A 16,996-nucleotide genomic window follows, 5' to 3' on the forward strand; every position below is an offset into this window, starting at 1 on the left:
TCAGGGTAGCCAGGGGAAGGGGTCCCTGAAAACAAGTGACTTGTGGTTTTACTATATTCTGTGTGTTGCTTTTCTCATATTTCCATTAAGCATTTTAAAATTTGTGGCATGAGGGAATGCCGACGGTATTAATAATTATCTATATTCTGGGGGCTTCCTAAGCTTTTAAGATTTTATTAGAGAGAGAGAGAGAGAACAGGGAGAGAGGCAGAGGGAGGAGAAGCGGACTCCCCACTGAGCAGGGAGCCTGATGTGGCGCTCGGTCCCAGGACCCCGGGATTGTGACCTAAGCCAAAGGCAGATGCTTCGCCGACTGACACCTCAATCCCCGAGGTGTCCGTCCCCCACCCCCACGCGTCATTTTATGTAGTCTGTGTAACAATGCTTTCAGATAGGTGCTTTTGTCTCCCATTTTACAGAGGAAGAAATTGAGGTTTAGACATATTAAGTGACCGAGACAGTCCCAAAGCGTGGTCTTCAGAGTGTCACTCCCAAGTTCATGCTCTGCTCAATATGACCTTTCCATTAGCTTCCTTAGAGAGTTACACCTGTCCCTCAAAACACGTTCTTAGGTTTTCCTCCTCATTGTCATGTTGTGTGTTTGTGATTCTTTGAATTAAGTATTTTGGTAGAAGAATTTCAGTGCATTTCACTCAGCAGTCTGGATTGTCATGGGGTAGAGGGACACCACGATGGTTGGAGGGAAGATGATCACTTGTGTTGGCACATTCATTCGCGGCTGGATGAATTGTTACACGGTTCTGGAAAATTAAGATTTTTACCAACCTCTCAGTTTTAGGTCTTTACAAATTGAAAGGAAGCTTGCAGGCACAGGAAAGCTCACCTCCTCCGGGTAGCATTGGCCCCAAACGCCAGTGTGCACTGTCACCCAAGGCCTGGGACCAGGGTGGCCTCTGGAGCCACTCCTTTGTAACTAGGCGAGGCTATTGAAACATCTTTTAAATATTAGAAGAAATGTTGGCGAGAAGATTAACAAAGGTCAACAGCTTGTATGGTGAGAGGACACGTTCAGCAAGTTTACTCCAGACGTGAAACCTGTGTAGCCCGGCCCCTGACCCCAGTCTCCGGTTCCGGCCATGTTGCAGGGGACTCCGGCGGCCCCTGAGGTGAGGGCCTGGTCACAGCTCACAGAGACGGGTGATCGCACGGTCTTGTGGTTTGTTGCAGGGACCTCGCAAGCCAAACCCTCCTCAGAAGCCTCTGCCTGCAGATCCTTTGAGCAGGACCAGCCGGCTCGCCAGTGCCTCAGCCAGGGCCCCAGGACAGCAGGAGGCTGGGCTCCGCCTGGTGCCCCTCAGGTCGGTGTAACAGCCCCTCCCTTTCTCCCCAGATCCATGTGCGGCAGCCACACTGACCCGTGCTTTCCCAGCCCCATCAGGACGGGGCCAATAGTCTAAGGCCGGGCTTCCTGTCCCCCAGTACCTGGGAACAGCATGAGGGTTGCCCAAGCTGACAGGAACATTAGCATGAGGCACTCACAAGCCTGTAACCCCCAGGGTCGCGCAGTGGCTCTTGCTAAGCACCCCAGTGTCCCTGAGAAAAACCAAGATCAAGTAGCACTAGATCGTGAGCTTGGGAAACCTGTGGCTCTTGAGGTGAGCCAGGCCCCGTCCCCCTACACGGTGAAGATGAACAGCTCCCAAGTGGTGTGATCCCGTGAAGGCGGATCATACCCCCAAAACCACTGGAAACCTTCATAAACTCGGCCCCATCCCTGGGGTCCCCAGAAAGGAGGTGAGTTTGGGGGGGGGTGGTCACAGCTGAACGAGAGAGATGAGGTGAGGGGTTAGCTCCTGCACACCTGGGACGACGGGGAGCTTCTCCATCCAACTAACAAAAAGAATCCCCTTTCACGACCGTCGCCCAGCCACGGTCATCGCTTACCCTGTCCCAGAGGACAAAGGACCCAGGGAGGTTCACCACCTGGGACTGGCCCACACTGGTTTTCAAGAGCTATCCCATTTCCAGGAATTTTGCCAGCTAGGTGTCAAACTGAGCCACTATTATATAAACTCCTAACGAGACAAGTTACATGAAAAACATAAAAGACTCAAAACTTTTTTGACCTTTTACTGTTACCTGTTCTAGAGGTTATAAGCAGCTATTTCCGTTATGGTGCAAATGCCAGGGAAGGGGGCCAGCGGGCAGCCCCTCCCTGCTCACGCAGCCAGAGGATTTATACCCTGGAAACAGACAAAGGCTACAGGTTGGCCCCCCTCCCTCCCCGCCACGGGTAGGGTTACACCCGCAGCCAAAACACCCTTCTGACACGCATACCCCCTTGGCAGGAAGCTTGCTGTAGGAGCTCCGAGGAACCAAAGGTAGGGTGCTAGCCAGGCCTTGGGCTCAATAATTCAGCATCTCCAATGCGGAAAACACGCTCGTGATGTCATTACAGCTTTTGGGAAAAATGTTCAGCCTGTGAGAGCACAAGCAGCCTCATAAATCCCAGAGATAATGCCGGTCAAGGGGGCAGAGCTGTGGTTTCAGTCCCAACTGTGGAAATACAGAAAGACTGCAGAGCATGCTAATTATTTCTCTGTGGTTCGTTTGCCAGTCTTAAAGTTACTTTTCTAGTTCAAAAGAAAAAGCACCACTTTACGCGGACACGATTAGGGGAAGGCTCTCTTTTTAAATGCCACCAAGCCGTGGCCGGTCGTCGCCTATGCCGGCCACTGACACCGGCGCAAGTTGGTGTTGGTCTTGCCCTCGAAGAAGAAGATCTCGTTTCCGAGGGCTCCCACATGCCTGGCTCTGCTCTCCAGACGCGCATGGGCTTACCAGGTCACTGCAGGCGCGCTGTGGAGAAACGACACACCATCAGTGTAGATGCACGTGGGATGGGGACCACTCAGGGTCCCAGATGCCCAGATGCTCAGGGACTGTTCCCATGGAGACATCTGTACTGATACGTACAGCCACGATGGAGAGTTCTGTGAAATGCATCACAAAAATTGGTCTCACCTAGGTTTTGCTTTTTCTCACGTGGCTCCTAGAGAAGGTTCCATGACCTCCGTGACTCCCAGTTTTTCTAGGCAGGGGCACGGTTCTGGAGTCACCTTGCGGGGAGGAGGTGGCGCTCCGGTGAGGGCTCCTCCAGGGGCCCTGCAAGCCTGTCCCTGCCAGGGCCGTCCCAAGCACTCAGCACCAAGCCCTCAGCACTGGGGTGGGGACTGATTCCCAAGGCTCCGCAGAGGGCAGGAGAAGAGATCCTGGACCTGCAAGCCACCTTCCGGGGGGCTCCACCTACGATCTCGTTTTCTTTTCTTTTGCCACAGACCCGCTCCCAAGCACCCCCACCAAGCACCCAGGCCCCCCCACACTGCCTACACGAAGTGAGAAGCAAGTCGACACCTTTTCTCGACAGCGAAGACAGAAGTTTGCACTATCGTTCAACTCCAGTTGGAGTTTGTTTTTTTGTACCAACTTTTAGAATTTTTTTTAAAATGTTTAAAACACCCGTATTCTCCGAACTCGAGCTACTGCCGTCGGTGCTGTGCTGTGCTATGGTGCTCTGTACACTTGCTCAGGAACTTGTAAATTATTAATTTATGCCCGATGCTGGCTCCAGTGCAGTGCGCTGTGGGAGGCATTTTTTTTTTTTTTAACCATCACTGAGTTTTCCATGGAAGGAAGCCTTGTGCGCTTTCAGTAGTTCAGTGAACTTGAAATCTCATGCTGCATGGGATTCTGGACAGGAGGCTGTCTTTTTGATCGAGGTTTTATTGGCAGAATGGTTCTCCAACAATCTCTCCATGGCTGTGGTCATGGCACAGACCCAGCTCAGGAGCCCCCAGGCAGAACCTTGAGTGATTCTCTGGAACCCCCAATGATCTCAGCCCAGGGCCAGGGGCTTCATGTCCAGACTGGGCTGGGCTTTCAGGGAGCCCCTGGGCCTCAGCCCACCAGCAGCCACACCTTGAAGGTCCAGGATAGAAGGGGAGGCCCTGGCTTCTGGCCAGGAAGGTCTGGAGAGAACCTGAGCCAGGGCACAGACTGGAACACAAGGCCAGGCAGAAACTTGACCTTGAACTCGCAGGCCTTGAGCACATTTGGAGAGCAGACAAAGACCATTGCTTTACAGAAACATTGCCCTTCCCGTGATGCTGTGGCCTCAGCACCTTGTTTAGATGGGGAAGGGGGTGTTTGTGCAAGCAGGCTGCACCCAGGCACTGCAAGCCTCCAGCCCCCCGGTACTGCTTGGAGCTAAGCAAATTACCACCTTATCTTCTCAACTGTAATACAATGATTCTGTGTTCGGACAGATAGATGAGGCTTTCCATGCGACCATAACTATTTTCAGATGTGAACCAGTAACCAGATCTAGTGAATCAACATTGTAGATAAAAATCTCTTCTTGCAAAATTCAGCTTATTAAAAATTAGGCAGACTCCCTATGCCCACAAAAACTACAACCAAACAGAACGCTGTGTGGCAGGCTGTGTCTACCATCCGGTTAAGTTATGTGTCAGTTATTTCGGGGGTATTCTGTGTTCCCAGCTTGGCTGCGGGACTCTCTAAAAGAGGTTTTCAGCATGTCTGAATTTTTTTTTTTTTTTAAACGCTCGCAACCTACCTGTTGAGCATCACAGAATGTGATAAGGAAATCGATTCTTAATCCTAAATATTCATGAAATGTGGTCTTGGGCAGCAGCTCCTTCAACCTTTTACTCTTCAAACGTCTGACTGGGGAGACGTTTTCACAAAGAGATCTTGAAGCTGCCTGTACTAATGGCACGAAAATTACAAAAATCCTCAGACAAGGTAAAATGCCATTACGCCTCTGTGTTGTAGTCGGGTCATATGTGACTCCTTTTCACACTCGAAAGCAGTTGACCACAGTTCTGTAATTCACTCCGAGTGGTTTATGATAAAGACTTCAGCTGGGGTCATTTCAGCAGTTTGCCTGGGCCTTGAAGCACAGAGACCAAGAATATACCAAGAATCAGCTTGCCTTCCGGAAAGCAAGACTGCATTTAACTCGCCCCTTGTTCCCCACTGTATCCAGGCAACATAGTACTCATGATCACGGATAAACTAAATAAATCCGTGTCACAAACACACAAAAGGGAGCCCAGATCTGATACATTCCAACCCCTATAGAGTGTGTCTGTGTATCATACAATTATTCTTTTCTTAAAAAGGCAAAGCCATGTTAGAAAGTATTACTGCTGATGAATATCTACGGAATTACTGTAATTGATAGTACATTTGGTAACTGTATCAAGGCCAAAACACATGCTGTTGAAAAGTTTACAGAATTTTCATGGTGCGTTATGTGGGTATTGTCTTTACAGATGCCCGGATTCTTAGATCTGTCATTCTGCCCCTCCTCCTATTATCAGGAAGAGGATGTGAATTTTGTCTTTTTGTCTGTCCTTAGCTAGAATTCCTGTGCTTCCATTTCAGACAACCAGGAATAGATTGGTATTAAAAAAGGGTAACGCTGTGACCTTCTGATGACACGTGTCATCAGTGGTCATTTACGGGCAGCAGCTGATGACACAGTCCTCGCTCTACAGCCCAAATTGCGTTCATAGAGCCACGCGAGTTATTATTGAGTGCAAACATGTTTAAACCTAACATCCCTTCACAAATATAGATATTAAAGGAACAATACTTCCAAGATACAGAATCTATCAACTGAAGCATTTTAGCATATGTTCCATTTTAATACAACTAAAGAAAAGAACCACAGCCAGGGATTTTTTTAAGGGGGTGGGGGGAAGCAGTGGGGAGGTGTACCTCTCCCTTTTTATATCCTTATAGATGATCGAAACAAAAAAATCAATGCTTTTATTTCCATGGCAGTCTATTTTTAATATTTTAAATGTTTTATAGGCATGAATAAGAGTTGATTTGAGTTTATAAGGCCATCACTGAGAAATTTAACGTGCCTAGACCCAAAGCAGGCTCTGAGGGTTGTCACTTTCCTTGCCCCGTCTTGTTATCATTGTAGCTTACGTGACCCCACTTACCGGGAAGTATAGGGCTAATCTTCCAGGCATTCTCTTTAAAAGTTTATCTCCTGAATTTTTTGGTAACAGTTTGTTTCCCTGACACATGGAATCAGATGTGTAGCAACCAAGAGAAACAATGCATAACATTTTCCATTGTCCAAATATGCAAACAGAGGTTACACTTCCCAGTGTGAATTTTCCAGCTTACACATGTGGGATGACATCACAGAAACCACAAAAGCAACAAATTAAACTACATGAGCATAAATACTCCTGACTGGTCTCAGAGGGGACATTTTTATGCCTTCTTAACTTTATTATGAATTCTCAGGCTGAAACCACAGGCCATTATTCTCTGGCAAATCAGTACAACGCCATCACTGCATCCCCTCAAAGAAAAACAGCAAAAACTCTGATCTGTGTCAAGCTGTGATCTCCCCGGTGCTGCAGAGAGCCTGGTGCTGGGCGGGCTAGAATGCCCGAGCGCCTTCCTGCCATCTCAGTTGATGTTTACTAAGCATTCTGAGCCAATGCGACCCTAATAACTAAAAGGGCAAGATGCCTGGGCAGCTGGACTGGATCTTTCTCACGCAACCTGACCCCTGGGCAGGCTTTCCTCATGAGGCTGATTCCATTGAAAACTTCTGCAAGGGAGGGTTCCCTTCGGTGTTCTGGAAGCAGCAGGCCCAGGGCAGACTCGCTCTGGCTGGAGCCCTCTCCTCCCTGCTCTCAGTAGGACCCCGGGTAGCCACAAGTGACCCACATAAACAGGGCACCAGCCCTCTCCAGGAGTCTCACGGTGCCGTGCTGACCCCTAGGTCTGACTTCATACACTATGGCTGGCTGGTGGGCGACACTGCAGCTGCCATCTTTTCTCCTCCCCACCACCCCAGAGGCTGCCCCAGGCTGCTGCAGTCACCCGTCCCCCCACCACGACTCAGGAACAGGCCCGTATACACATCTGGACACAGCAGAGGCTAATACATCTGTTTGCCTCTTATCACCCGGAGCCCAGTTGCTTTTCCACAGCAAACCCAGTGCCAATGTCCCTGTCATGTGACAAGTCTCTGCCTTCAGGGCTACTGTAGGTCAACCCAAGTGGGTGTGGGCTATGGTGACCTGTCGCTACCCTCCCCCCAGCCCAGCCGCTGGACGCCCAAGCCCACTCTTCTCCAGAGTGGCGACTCGGAGGAAGCCTACCAGCAGTGCCCCAGCTTCGAATCCAGCATCGTCCCTCGCACAGGCACATCCCCCACCCTAGAAGATCAGTTTAGCCACGATGGTACAATTCCCTTGACTCACTCTACAGTTCCTGTTCACATCTATTCCCTTAAAACCTTTTTGGAAACTCCGATAAAGATACAAGTGACACACTAAGAAAGATCAGTGAGCCCCAGGCTAAGATCCGTTTCTCTGCAGTGAGGATGCTTCTAGAAGCCATTTGTATCTACCTGCACGCGGATGGAAATCCCCTCTCTGCTCCTGGGACAGCAGTGACAGCTGACAAGTCCGGCCCTGAGAGCCTGTTTCATAGGAGAAAAATTGGGGAGACAAAACATGCATATGAAATTGTTACAACATTCAATAACGGATAGCGATAGCCCAGAGATTTACCACACAGTGAAAGGGATTCTCAGTGGGATTCCGCTCTTCCAGGTTGAATATTCTGGAACCCATCCTGATTTTCCACATAATCTACAAAAGACATGTCTTACGCTTCCCCCGGGAGTCTCCTTCCAGAAAATAATATAATCAGTCCTCAATTTAAGTGCAGTTTAAATCCAGACAAAATGGTAAATAGCTTGTGATCTTTTTAGTTTCACAAAGAAGTAGAATGACATGGATGTCCGTGGTCTATAAGCAAACACTGATAAGAAAAACCAAAAGTATCAAATTGGAAATTTGAAAATCCTCTAAGAGTCCAAGGCAGGACAAGGAAGGGCAGAGCAATTGGTCTGTTTTGCCTTCTCTCAGGTCAAGTTGGGAGGTTGTGGGGGAAGACCCATGGTTTGAGCGTGTACGGCAACTGTTAAGTAAAACATCTTGAACACTTGGCTGCAAGCCACTTAGCACAGTACACTTACAGCTACAAAACAGACCGGTTCCTTAAGTTCATCGTGCGTTGTCCATTTATAAAGCTTCCACTTGCTAAGTTGTTTTTTTTTTTTCACATTCCTTTTACATTACAGTCTGTTGCTTTTGTGCACATTTCTCATATTGGGGTTCTACAGGTAACCACCTGTTTCCGTAGAGAAAGCCATTGTTAAGAATATTATATCCAATAAATGGTACCCAGATAAACATAAAGATGTGTCTTGTTCATTACTGACAATGTCACAAAAATGGGGAAAGGGAAACCCCTTCTCTGTATTTTCCCCCATTTACAGAGGCAGAAAGATGATCTGGAACAGTCCGTAAGAAACTAAAGAGAGTGGTGGTCAGGGGGCAGGCGCTACCAGTCAGATGACAGGACAAGAAAGAAGACGCCTTTTCAGATACACAAGAGTGGGGGTCAAGGGTTGGGGAGGAGAACTGGGAACTTGTCTTGAATAATGTAAATATATAACCTATCCAAATCAATCTTTTTGAAAGCGCACCTTATTTACAAAAGAGAGAAATTCAAAAAAGCAAGCATGTGGGGGTAGAAACATGGATATCAGGTTTCTCCAGAATGAAAATCTGAGTGTAGTGGAAATTCATAGATTTTTGAAAAGCAGAACCCAACTTCATAAAGAACTATAGAAAATACAAAGAAAAATAGATATATAGAATGGTAACAAAAGGTCTTTGTTCTTAACACCTTATACCCATGTCAAAACAAGTAGGCAAAAAATAAGTACCTAGAAGACCCCAGTTAAGAGCATACTATATGCCAGCTAAATAAACATAATAAAGAAAATTAACATAATCAAAATGGATCTGATGGAGATACTTCAAACATACAGAATGTGCCTTCTTTCAAAGTGCCTCTGAAAAAGTTCTGTATACACAGAACTATCTATAAAACTACATATAAAGCCACGAAGTAAAACTCCGGTTCCAAACGGTACAACAGACCATGGGTTGCATCTTTGGGAAAATTAAAACACGAGTCAAATCACTGATCTCACTAAGGAAAGATGAGGGAAAGCACACACACAAAGCATCTGAACGTACAGACTCCGGTGCGGCCCCGTAACCCAGGGAGATGTCTCAGGACTCTAAGAATGGTTCAATACTTTAAAATCTACTCATTCAAGTCACCACATCGACAGGTTTTCAGGAAATATGTCATATTAGGATTACCAGAGACATTGAAAAGACATTTGAGAAGATTCAGCACCTATTCCTGAGTTTTTAAATATGCTGGAATCCACAGGACTCCAGAGATGCAAATGTCATTTGTGGAAAATTAAACTCACAAACCTATCACAAGACCTCATCAGCGCTCACAGTTGGCTACCTTGACTGCAACAGCAAACCACTCTTAAATTCCAGCGGCTTGTGGGGCGCCTGGGTGGCTCAGTGGGTTGAAACCTCTGCCTTCGGCTCAGGTCATGATCTCAGGGTCCTGGGATCGAGGCCCTCATCGGGCTCTCTGCTCCGCGGGGAGCCTGCTTCCCCTCCTCTCTCTGCCTGCCTTTCTGCCTACTTGTGATCTCTGTGTGTCCAATAAATAAATAAAATCCTTTAAAAAAAAAATTTTTTCAGTGGCTGACCCCACAAGAGGATTGTTTCTCATGAGTCACCCATCTGCGGGTGACCTCTGGCATTTCCGCGGGGCCCCGGGCTGAGGGAGCGCCTCCACCTGAGTCACGGCTGGTCTTGTGACAGAAGGAAGAGACACGTGGGGATTCTTAAAGCTTCCGCTCAGAGGGGCAGGAGCCATTTCCATTACCATTTCATTGACCAAAGTCACCCCACTGTATGGCCAAGGCTCCGATCAGGAGGATGGGACGACATCGCCTGGATTTTGTCGACGAGAAGGGACGTGTACTCCTGCCACAGATGGGGCTTGTGAATGGGATCTATAACAGACCGAGACATGAAATGAAGGTGAAGGTCCACATGGATCGTGGGGGGAGGGGGAAGGACCGTGGGAAGTAATGACTACGCTCTGATTTTGAGAGAGATTTTAAAAATTTAATCTAGCAAATTTAAAGGAATATGCTTAAGAATGTTTGGATCAACCAGGAAATCAAAGAAAAAACTTACAAACAATTCATGGAAACCGAGAATGAAGACACTTCAGTCCAAAACCTATGGGATACGGCAAAGGCGGCCCTAAGGGGGAAATACAGCCATCCAAGCCTCTCTCAAAAAAGTTGAAAAATCCAGAATACACCAGCTCTCTTTACACCTTAAAGAACTGGAGAATCAACAACAAATTAAGCCAACTCCACACGCAAGAAGGGAAATAATCAAGATTAGAGGAGAAATAAAGGAATATGTATTTGTAGAAAAGGTAAAACCCATATGAAATGTGTAAAGAGAGGACGATCTACGACCCACAGATCCAATTCCGGAGCTGGACATTCTAGAAACTGTATGGAATAAAGCTGAGAATTGCCAACATCAATAAAATCAACTGCACTTTGTGCCCATCCCCCCAGAGCTTTGGAGCTTTAATTACCTTTTAATCGGGCTTTTCTGGCAGAGAAAATTCCATTCTGGTGCCGACCCTTGTAGCCAGTCTTCTCCTGGGGCTGAGTTAACCCACTTGTCTCTGGAGACACAAGAGGCATATGGTCTGCTGGCTCACTTGGCTCATGTTCACATGTGTCTGCCGAGTTCAAGCTCCCGCACACGTGTGTCTAAGCTCCCAACCAGCAGCCCTCGCTGTGGTTAATGCCTGCTTGCCTTCCAACTGCGTGCCCACTGTCAAAACCCCTTCTGCTCTGCAGGCTAACTTAATATACTTCTCTTTGGCACAGTCGTCAGCGTGCCAGCAGGCTGGGTCTTCCTTTGTCATAAGGATATGCAAACACATTCTCAGACAGGTCTATTCTAGAAAGACTGACCCTCCACCAGACTCCTCTAACAGAGCAGAATCAGAGTCTTGAAATACTTTTGTTTGTTTTGTTTTTTACTTTGATGTGAGGCCAACAGCTGAGGAGAAACCTTTTCACGAGGCCTCCTGGGCTTCCAGGAGCATCCCTCCAGAAGGGAACACCAGCCTGACCACACGGCCTAGAAGGCCTGAAGTCGAGAGCCGAGGTTGTAATTGAGAACAGATGAGGGGAAGAATTCCCACAAGGTCCTGGACGGGCTCAGAGGACAGCTCGGGGTGGGGGGGCAGGAGCGGGAAGCGGGGGACCTGTGTCTGTGCAGCTCCAATACATAAATATTTGGCTTCATGTCTAACTGGAAAAGGCACAAGGGCAAGAAAACATCCCCACGCGGCAGACGCCCAAGGATGACACCACAGGCGCACGTGCTTAGGTAAAAAAAAAAAAAAAAAAAAAAAAAGTATTTCAAAGTGGGAACAGTTGTACGTTACAAAAGTCACCGAATCTTCAACTAAATAAATAAGCAAATGTATGGCCCCCAAAGATGCGGAATTTAGTCTCTAGCTCAATGGCTGCATTTAGACTGTGTTTCGCTTGGGCTTTCGAAATCAGTAGCGCCGCCCCGGTCAGCAGACAGACTACTTCTTGGTCATTTGGGTTCTTTTCCTTTCTTCTAATAAGGAGACCACGTTCTGGATAAACAAAAACAGGTAAACGTCATCCCAGGTTCGCGGTTCTTTAAAGTACCACAAAGTTAGCCTTGAGAATCAGAAAGAACATCCCAACCTGTCTGTCAAAAACTCTGGCCATTTCTAGGACACCTTTGCCGAACTGAAAGGGAAAACAAAAATTATATATATATAAAAATATACAATTACGTACAATTATATGCAATACAATATTCTCTCTCTATATATATTTTTTTCTTTCTTCTCTGGGGAAAGGCTTTAGATAAAGATTGAGTTCCTTACCTCATTTTTCACACTTGCATCTGCCCCTTTGTTGAGAAGTAACTGAACTAACTCCTCGTGATTATTTAACACGGCCACCTAAAAAACCAACGACAGTGGGGTGTGAGCGAGTCTGCGCTTCCCGCAGAGGAGGCGGCTGGCAGCCAGGGTGGACCCCATGCATGGCAGGCCTGGGGAAATCAGCCAGAGGCTTTCCCGAGAAGGCAGAGCCAGCCAGGGCCGCTGTGACTTCACACGACAGACGTGTGCTCTCGCCCTGCTGCGACGTTGAGTGCAAGGAAGCCGGAGCCGAGTCTGCCTTCCCCCGCGCTGCAAGGACAGGAGAAATGCTAGCCCAGACCAGCAGAGGAAATATTGCAGTGACATTATCATGCCTTTATTAACAGGCCAGTGGGGAATATACAGACAGCGAAAACCCAGGGCTCATCCAGAGCTGAATTCACAAGAATCACCTAATTCTAGAAGCAGCTCGGACCTTAATCCCGCAAAGCCAGGCTGTGTTCTCAAGAGAGGCATACCATGAGCGGGGTCTTTCCATCTTTATCTCTCATGTTCACGTCCGCTCCAGCTTCAATTAGTACAGACGCGACGCTCTGGTTTCCCGAGACTGCAGAAACCCTCATGAGGGGCGTCCATCCTGAGCCTGTGTCCACAGCATCTACCTTTATGCCAGAGGAAGAGCTGCTCTTAGTCCAGTGTCTTTTTCCTTAAAAATACCCATCAGAAACTTAGAAAGGAACGTTTCCTTGCCCAAATGCCCCTGAGCTGGATAGCCCATAAGGGATGAGACTTGGGAAGGCTCGAGGGAACAGAGCTAACTCATGTTCACGTGCGGTAAGAAGCTGTGTTAGGACTTTACAGGGGCTGAGAGGCCTAGGACATCCTGCCGGCAACTTCATCACCTACATTTTGTTCAAAGGGTTGAAAGATGGGAGCTCCTGGGGGGCTCAGTGGGTTAAGCGGCTCAGGTCATGATCTTGGGGGTCCTGCGATTAAGCCCCGCCTCCAGCTCCCTGCTCAGCCCCCCTCCCCACCGCTGTTGTGGGTGCACTCTCTCTCAAATAAAGTCTTTTTTTAAAGATCTTATTTTCTCGACTAACTTTCATCACCTTTTTTTTTTTTTTAAGTTTATTTTGTTTCCTTATTAGTGTCTCTGTAAGCAGCTTTAACTCCTTTCTGGAACAAGACAGTAACATATACACACACCCTTACACTTAGCAACACAGATTAACTTTAAGCAGGAGAACTACAGGTGGAATCAACACTAAGCATCCAGATTTACGACACAAATTCCAATCTGAGAGTTGCCAATCTAGTACCTTCTCCAAACTCAATCTGACTAGTAATAAGATGGCCACTTCCCAGTAATCCAGGGATTGGGAGCTCTCAAGGTCACGTAAAAGCCATATTCTAGAATAAGAATATGTGAGCGTTGCCCCCCGCCCCGCCCCGTTCCAGGGAAGACCTCACCGATCCCTGAAGAATGATACCGAAGGCAATAGGTGTGTGCACACGCACGCACACACACACACACACACACACACACGCCCCTAATTCTGTTATAGGAGTATTACTCGAACATATCAGTAAAACACCAGAATGCAGGAACAAACTAGGGACTGCCACAAAGTCCCTGGGACAAGTCAGGTTATTTGTACGCAGGAGATTATCCCCTGAACATCATCAGGATTTGCAGCTCTTTCTCATGCAAATAACAAATAAGCTCGGAGCAGCAGACTCCATTGTGTTTAAATAATAAAATCATCACCTTGCTTTATGGGGTGCTTTATGCGGTCTTCCCTGAACTTTCACCCCCATTTTCTCTTTTGGGTCTGAGGGTTAAATGGGGTAGGTGCTTTGATTGTTGGTCTACCGGTGGTGAAACCAAATCTCCGAGAAGTCAAACACCTTTCCTAAGGTCACGTGGCTCGTTAAACATAGAGACGGTTCCCCATGCCAGTCAGTCACCGTCAGTAGGAAATCCTGATACTCTCGAATGGTGGCCACATTGCCCTGCTTGGCTCCCAGACCCCTCCTACCATCACACAAACATGGGGCGGCCCCTCTGCCGAGAACACGGAGGCACTCCTGTTGACATCCATGGTATGCCACCAACCGACCTCACAGAAATCTTTAGTGGTAACTAAGATAAAATTTATCCACAAACAGAACGCAAGCTGGTGCAGCTACTCTGGAAAACAGCATGGAGGTTCCTCAGAAAGTTGGAAATAGAGCTACCCTATGACCCAGCAATCGCACTACTGGGTATTTACCCCAAAGATACAAATGTAGTGATCTGAAGGGGCACGTGCACCCGAATGTTTATAGCAGCAATGTCCACCAGAGCCAAACTATGGAAAGAACCTAGATGTTCATCAACGGATGAATGAATGAAGAAGATGTGGTATATATATACAATGGAATAGAATGCAGCCATCAAAAGAAATGAAATCTTGCCATTTGCAATGATGTGGATAGAACTAGAGGGTATTATGCTGAGCGAAATAAGTCAATCAGAAAAAGACAATTATCATATGATCTCCCTGATATGAGGAATTTGAGAGGCAAGGGTGGGGGGCCGTGGGGGAAAGGAGGGAAAAATGAAATGAGATGGGACTGGGGAGGGAGACAAACAATAAGAGATTCTTAATCTCAGGAAACAAGCTGAAGGTTGCTGGAAGGGAGGGAAATAGGAGGGATGGGGTGGCTGGGTGATGGACATTGGGGAGGGTATGTGCTATGGGGAGTGCTGTGAATTGTGTAAGACTGGTGATTCACTCCCCTGTAGCCCTGAAACAAATAATACATGATATCTTAATTAAAAAAAAAAAAAAAACAAAGAATTTACCTACAAACAAACATGCTTGTATCTGAAGCCCAGAAAGTTTGTTTCCAAAATTACAGAATTTAAATACTCATGGCAGAGTCCTGCCCTTCTTTCAGCAAAGGTCAAACTTCATTTTTAACTACAGACTTCTACTGAGACCAAAGCATGAGCAGAGTTCATCATAAAGCAAACAAGACAACCACAGCTCTTATCACCACCCAGGGCAGGTGCGGCCCCGCCCCACCACTGAAGCCCACATACTAATCCTTCCCACTTTTTTTTTTTTTATTTTTTTTCCTTCCCACTTCTTGAGCATGTTTCTAAATGAGAAAAAAAAATGTGATAAAAGGGAATTATCTTAGCTACTGAGGTTTTTCCTTCAAAGGGCCCTTTCTTTAGCCCTCTGCAGACAGCAGTGGCAACCAGGGGGACCCCACAATTGCAAAAGGCAAGGCTTTCCTTCAGTCACACTTCAGAGACAAGCCAGAACAAATCTGCCTAACATCTTCCAGGAGACATGACTCCTCTCAATTTGAGTTTATTTTCCAGGTCATCAGTTTAATTTCTCCATACTCTGCACCATCTGGCAATCTCAATTAGGAGAGCATTTTGTTTACCATTCCTTATTTCCATGCCTTGAAATTTTTATTTAACTTCTTTCAAGCCTTGAATTTAAGTTCTCCAAAGTTATCAGCTGCTACCATAATTGAGCTAATTCTGTTGACTCATCTTCAAACAGCTACAGAAGCCCAACAACACTGGTTGTATTCACTACGTCCAACCTGCACTGTCTGATAACACAAGACCAGAAGGGTTACCCACACGCCTGCTTCAAGGTAAAGGCACAAGGAGCTGCAATGCTCTGTTTGCGATATGGTCAGTTTGCTCTTGGGAAGGGTTTTGTAGTGGTTAATCTTTAAAGCAAACCACGAATAAAAATGGTCTCATTCTAAGAGCAGTAAGAAGCCCTATGGCTGTAAGAGTTCTCCACGTCTCCGGTCTCCAGGACCTGAGCTAGCAACTGGTACATGGCCGGTGCTCGGTAAAGCTTTGTGGACAGATTGAATGAAGAGATAATGAGCAAATGGACACCCGCATAAATAAGCAGAAGCATCATCAGGTCCAAGCTCTGGATTCGGCAGTTTCTTTTTGTCCTAATAAGACAAACCTCCATGACAATGTGAAGCCTCAGCTATCATATCAGCTCTATAAAGACCCTTTTACCCAGGCTTCAGGAACCTTCTTACTGGTAAGTAAGTCAGAGAGCTTTCTGCAGCATTTCTAAGTTCAGCTAATCAAAGGCATCCACATAAGGCTCTGCTTCTCCTAAACCCCATGGATCAGCACCGCAAGGTCTTAATGACACGTGTGGTTGAGAAGGAAGATCCCGTACTTCACAGCCATCTTTTATCATCCAGTCGATGACATTGCAGTGGCCTCCGTCCGCAGCCCAGTGCAGAGCCGTGCAGCCCCCGAGGTCTCTGGTCTCCCAGGACGCGCCGTGTCTTCGGAGATATTTCACAACATCAAGGTGCCCCGCGTAGCACGCGAGCATCAGACTGCAACACATGGAGGGGGCAGCAACAGCTCTAAGTACAGTCACCACACTCCGGTCCCTGTTTTACCCTGCCTGGTTTAAACCAAGCAATCCTAATGGGAGTGGAAAAGCCATGAAAATTCTTCATATGAAATGTCGTGTCCATCCACAGATGCACAGATTAACAGAATGCGGCATCCCATACGATGGAATATTCTTTGGCCATAAAAAGGAGAAAGCAGCACTGATATTATGCCACAACATAAATGAACCTAAAAACATCACGCTAAGCAAAGGAAGCTGGACACAAAAGGCTACACGTTGTAGGATTGTTTACGTGAAATGCCCAGAGCAGGCAAATCTGCGGGGAAGAACTGACAGGGTAGCTGTTTCCAGGGGCTGGGAGAGAGGAAACTGGGAGTGCCTGCCGGTGAGCACAGGGCTTCTTTCTGGCTGATGCCAATGTTCTGGAATTCGACCACAGTAACAGTGGCACATCATCGTTAATATGTTCTTTAAGGGCCAAATTTTAAAGGAGTGTGTGAATTACATCTCAATTTAAAAAAGGAATCACTGTAAATTGAGTAAAATATTGGATTTTAAAATATCCATGAGTCTGTGAAGATATTCAAAAAAGGCAGAGGGGAGAAAAATACTCATTTGACATTATTATAGATGGGTATTAAACCAAT

At 46.9% G+C, this 16,996-nt stretch overlaps 2 protein-coding genes across 3 annotated transcripts in view; one reads left to right on the forward strand and one right to left on the reverse strand.

Annotated features, from left to right (window-relative positions):
• Positions 1-4,466, forward strand: part of ADAM12 (ADAM metallopeptidase domain 12) — a 324,442-nt gene extending 319,976 nt beyond the window's left edge. The window contains exons 22-23 of the mRNA XM_032882097.1: positions 1,189-1,319; positions 3,300-4,466. Of these exons, the coding sequence (XP_032737988.1) occupies positions 1,189-1,319; positions 3,300-3,360 (192 nt within the window). The 3' untranslated portion in view covers positions 3,361-4,466. The remainder of the gene's footprint in view (positions 1-1,188; positions 1,320-3,299) is intronic.
• Positions 4,467-11,408: 6,942 nt separating this feature from the next.
• The window catches only part of FANK1 (fibronectin type III and ankyrin repeat domains 1), a 96,778-nt gene continuing 91,190 nt past the window's right edge, over positions 11,409-16,996 (reverse strand). The window contains exons 7-11 of one of the 2 annotated variants that reach the window (XM_032882098.1): positions 16,161-16,326; positions 12,459-12,602; positions 11,941-12,018; positions 11,756-11,800; positions 11,409-11,661 (exon numbers count right to left, since the gene is read on the reverse strand). In XM_032882098.1, the coding sequence (XP_032737989.1) occupies positions 11,608-11,661; positions 11,756-11,800; positions 11,941-12,018; positions 12,459-12,602; positions 16,161-16,326 (487 nt within the window). In that variant the 3' untranslated portion in view covers positions 11,409-11,607. Of the gene's footprint in view, positions 11,662-11,755; positions 11,801-11,940; positions 12,019-12,458; positions 12,603-12,632; positions 12,843-16,160; positions 16,327-16,996 lie in introns of those variants that run through there. The other variant, XM_032882099.1, reaches the window with a different exon arrangement.

Source organism: Lontra canadensis, unplaced genomic scaffold (genome assembly GCF_010015895.1).
Source record: "Lontra canadensis isolate GAN:19392208 unplaced genomic scaffold, GSC_riverotter_1.0 scaffold79, whole genome shotgun sequence".
Lineage (NCBI taxonomy): Eukaryota > Metazoa > Chordata > Mammalia > Carnivora > Mustelidae > Lontra > Lontra canadensis.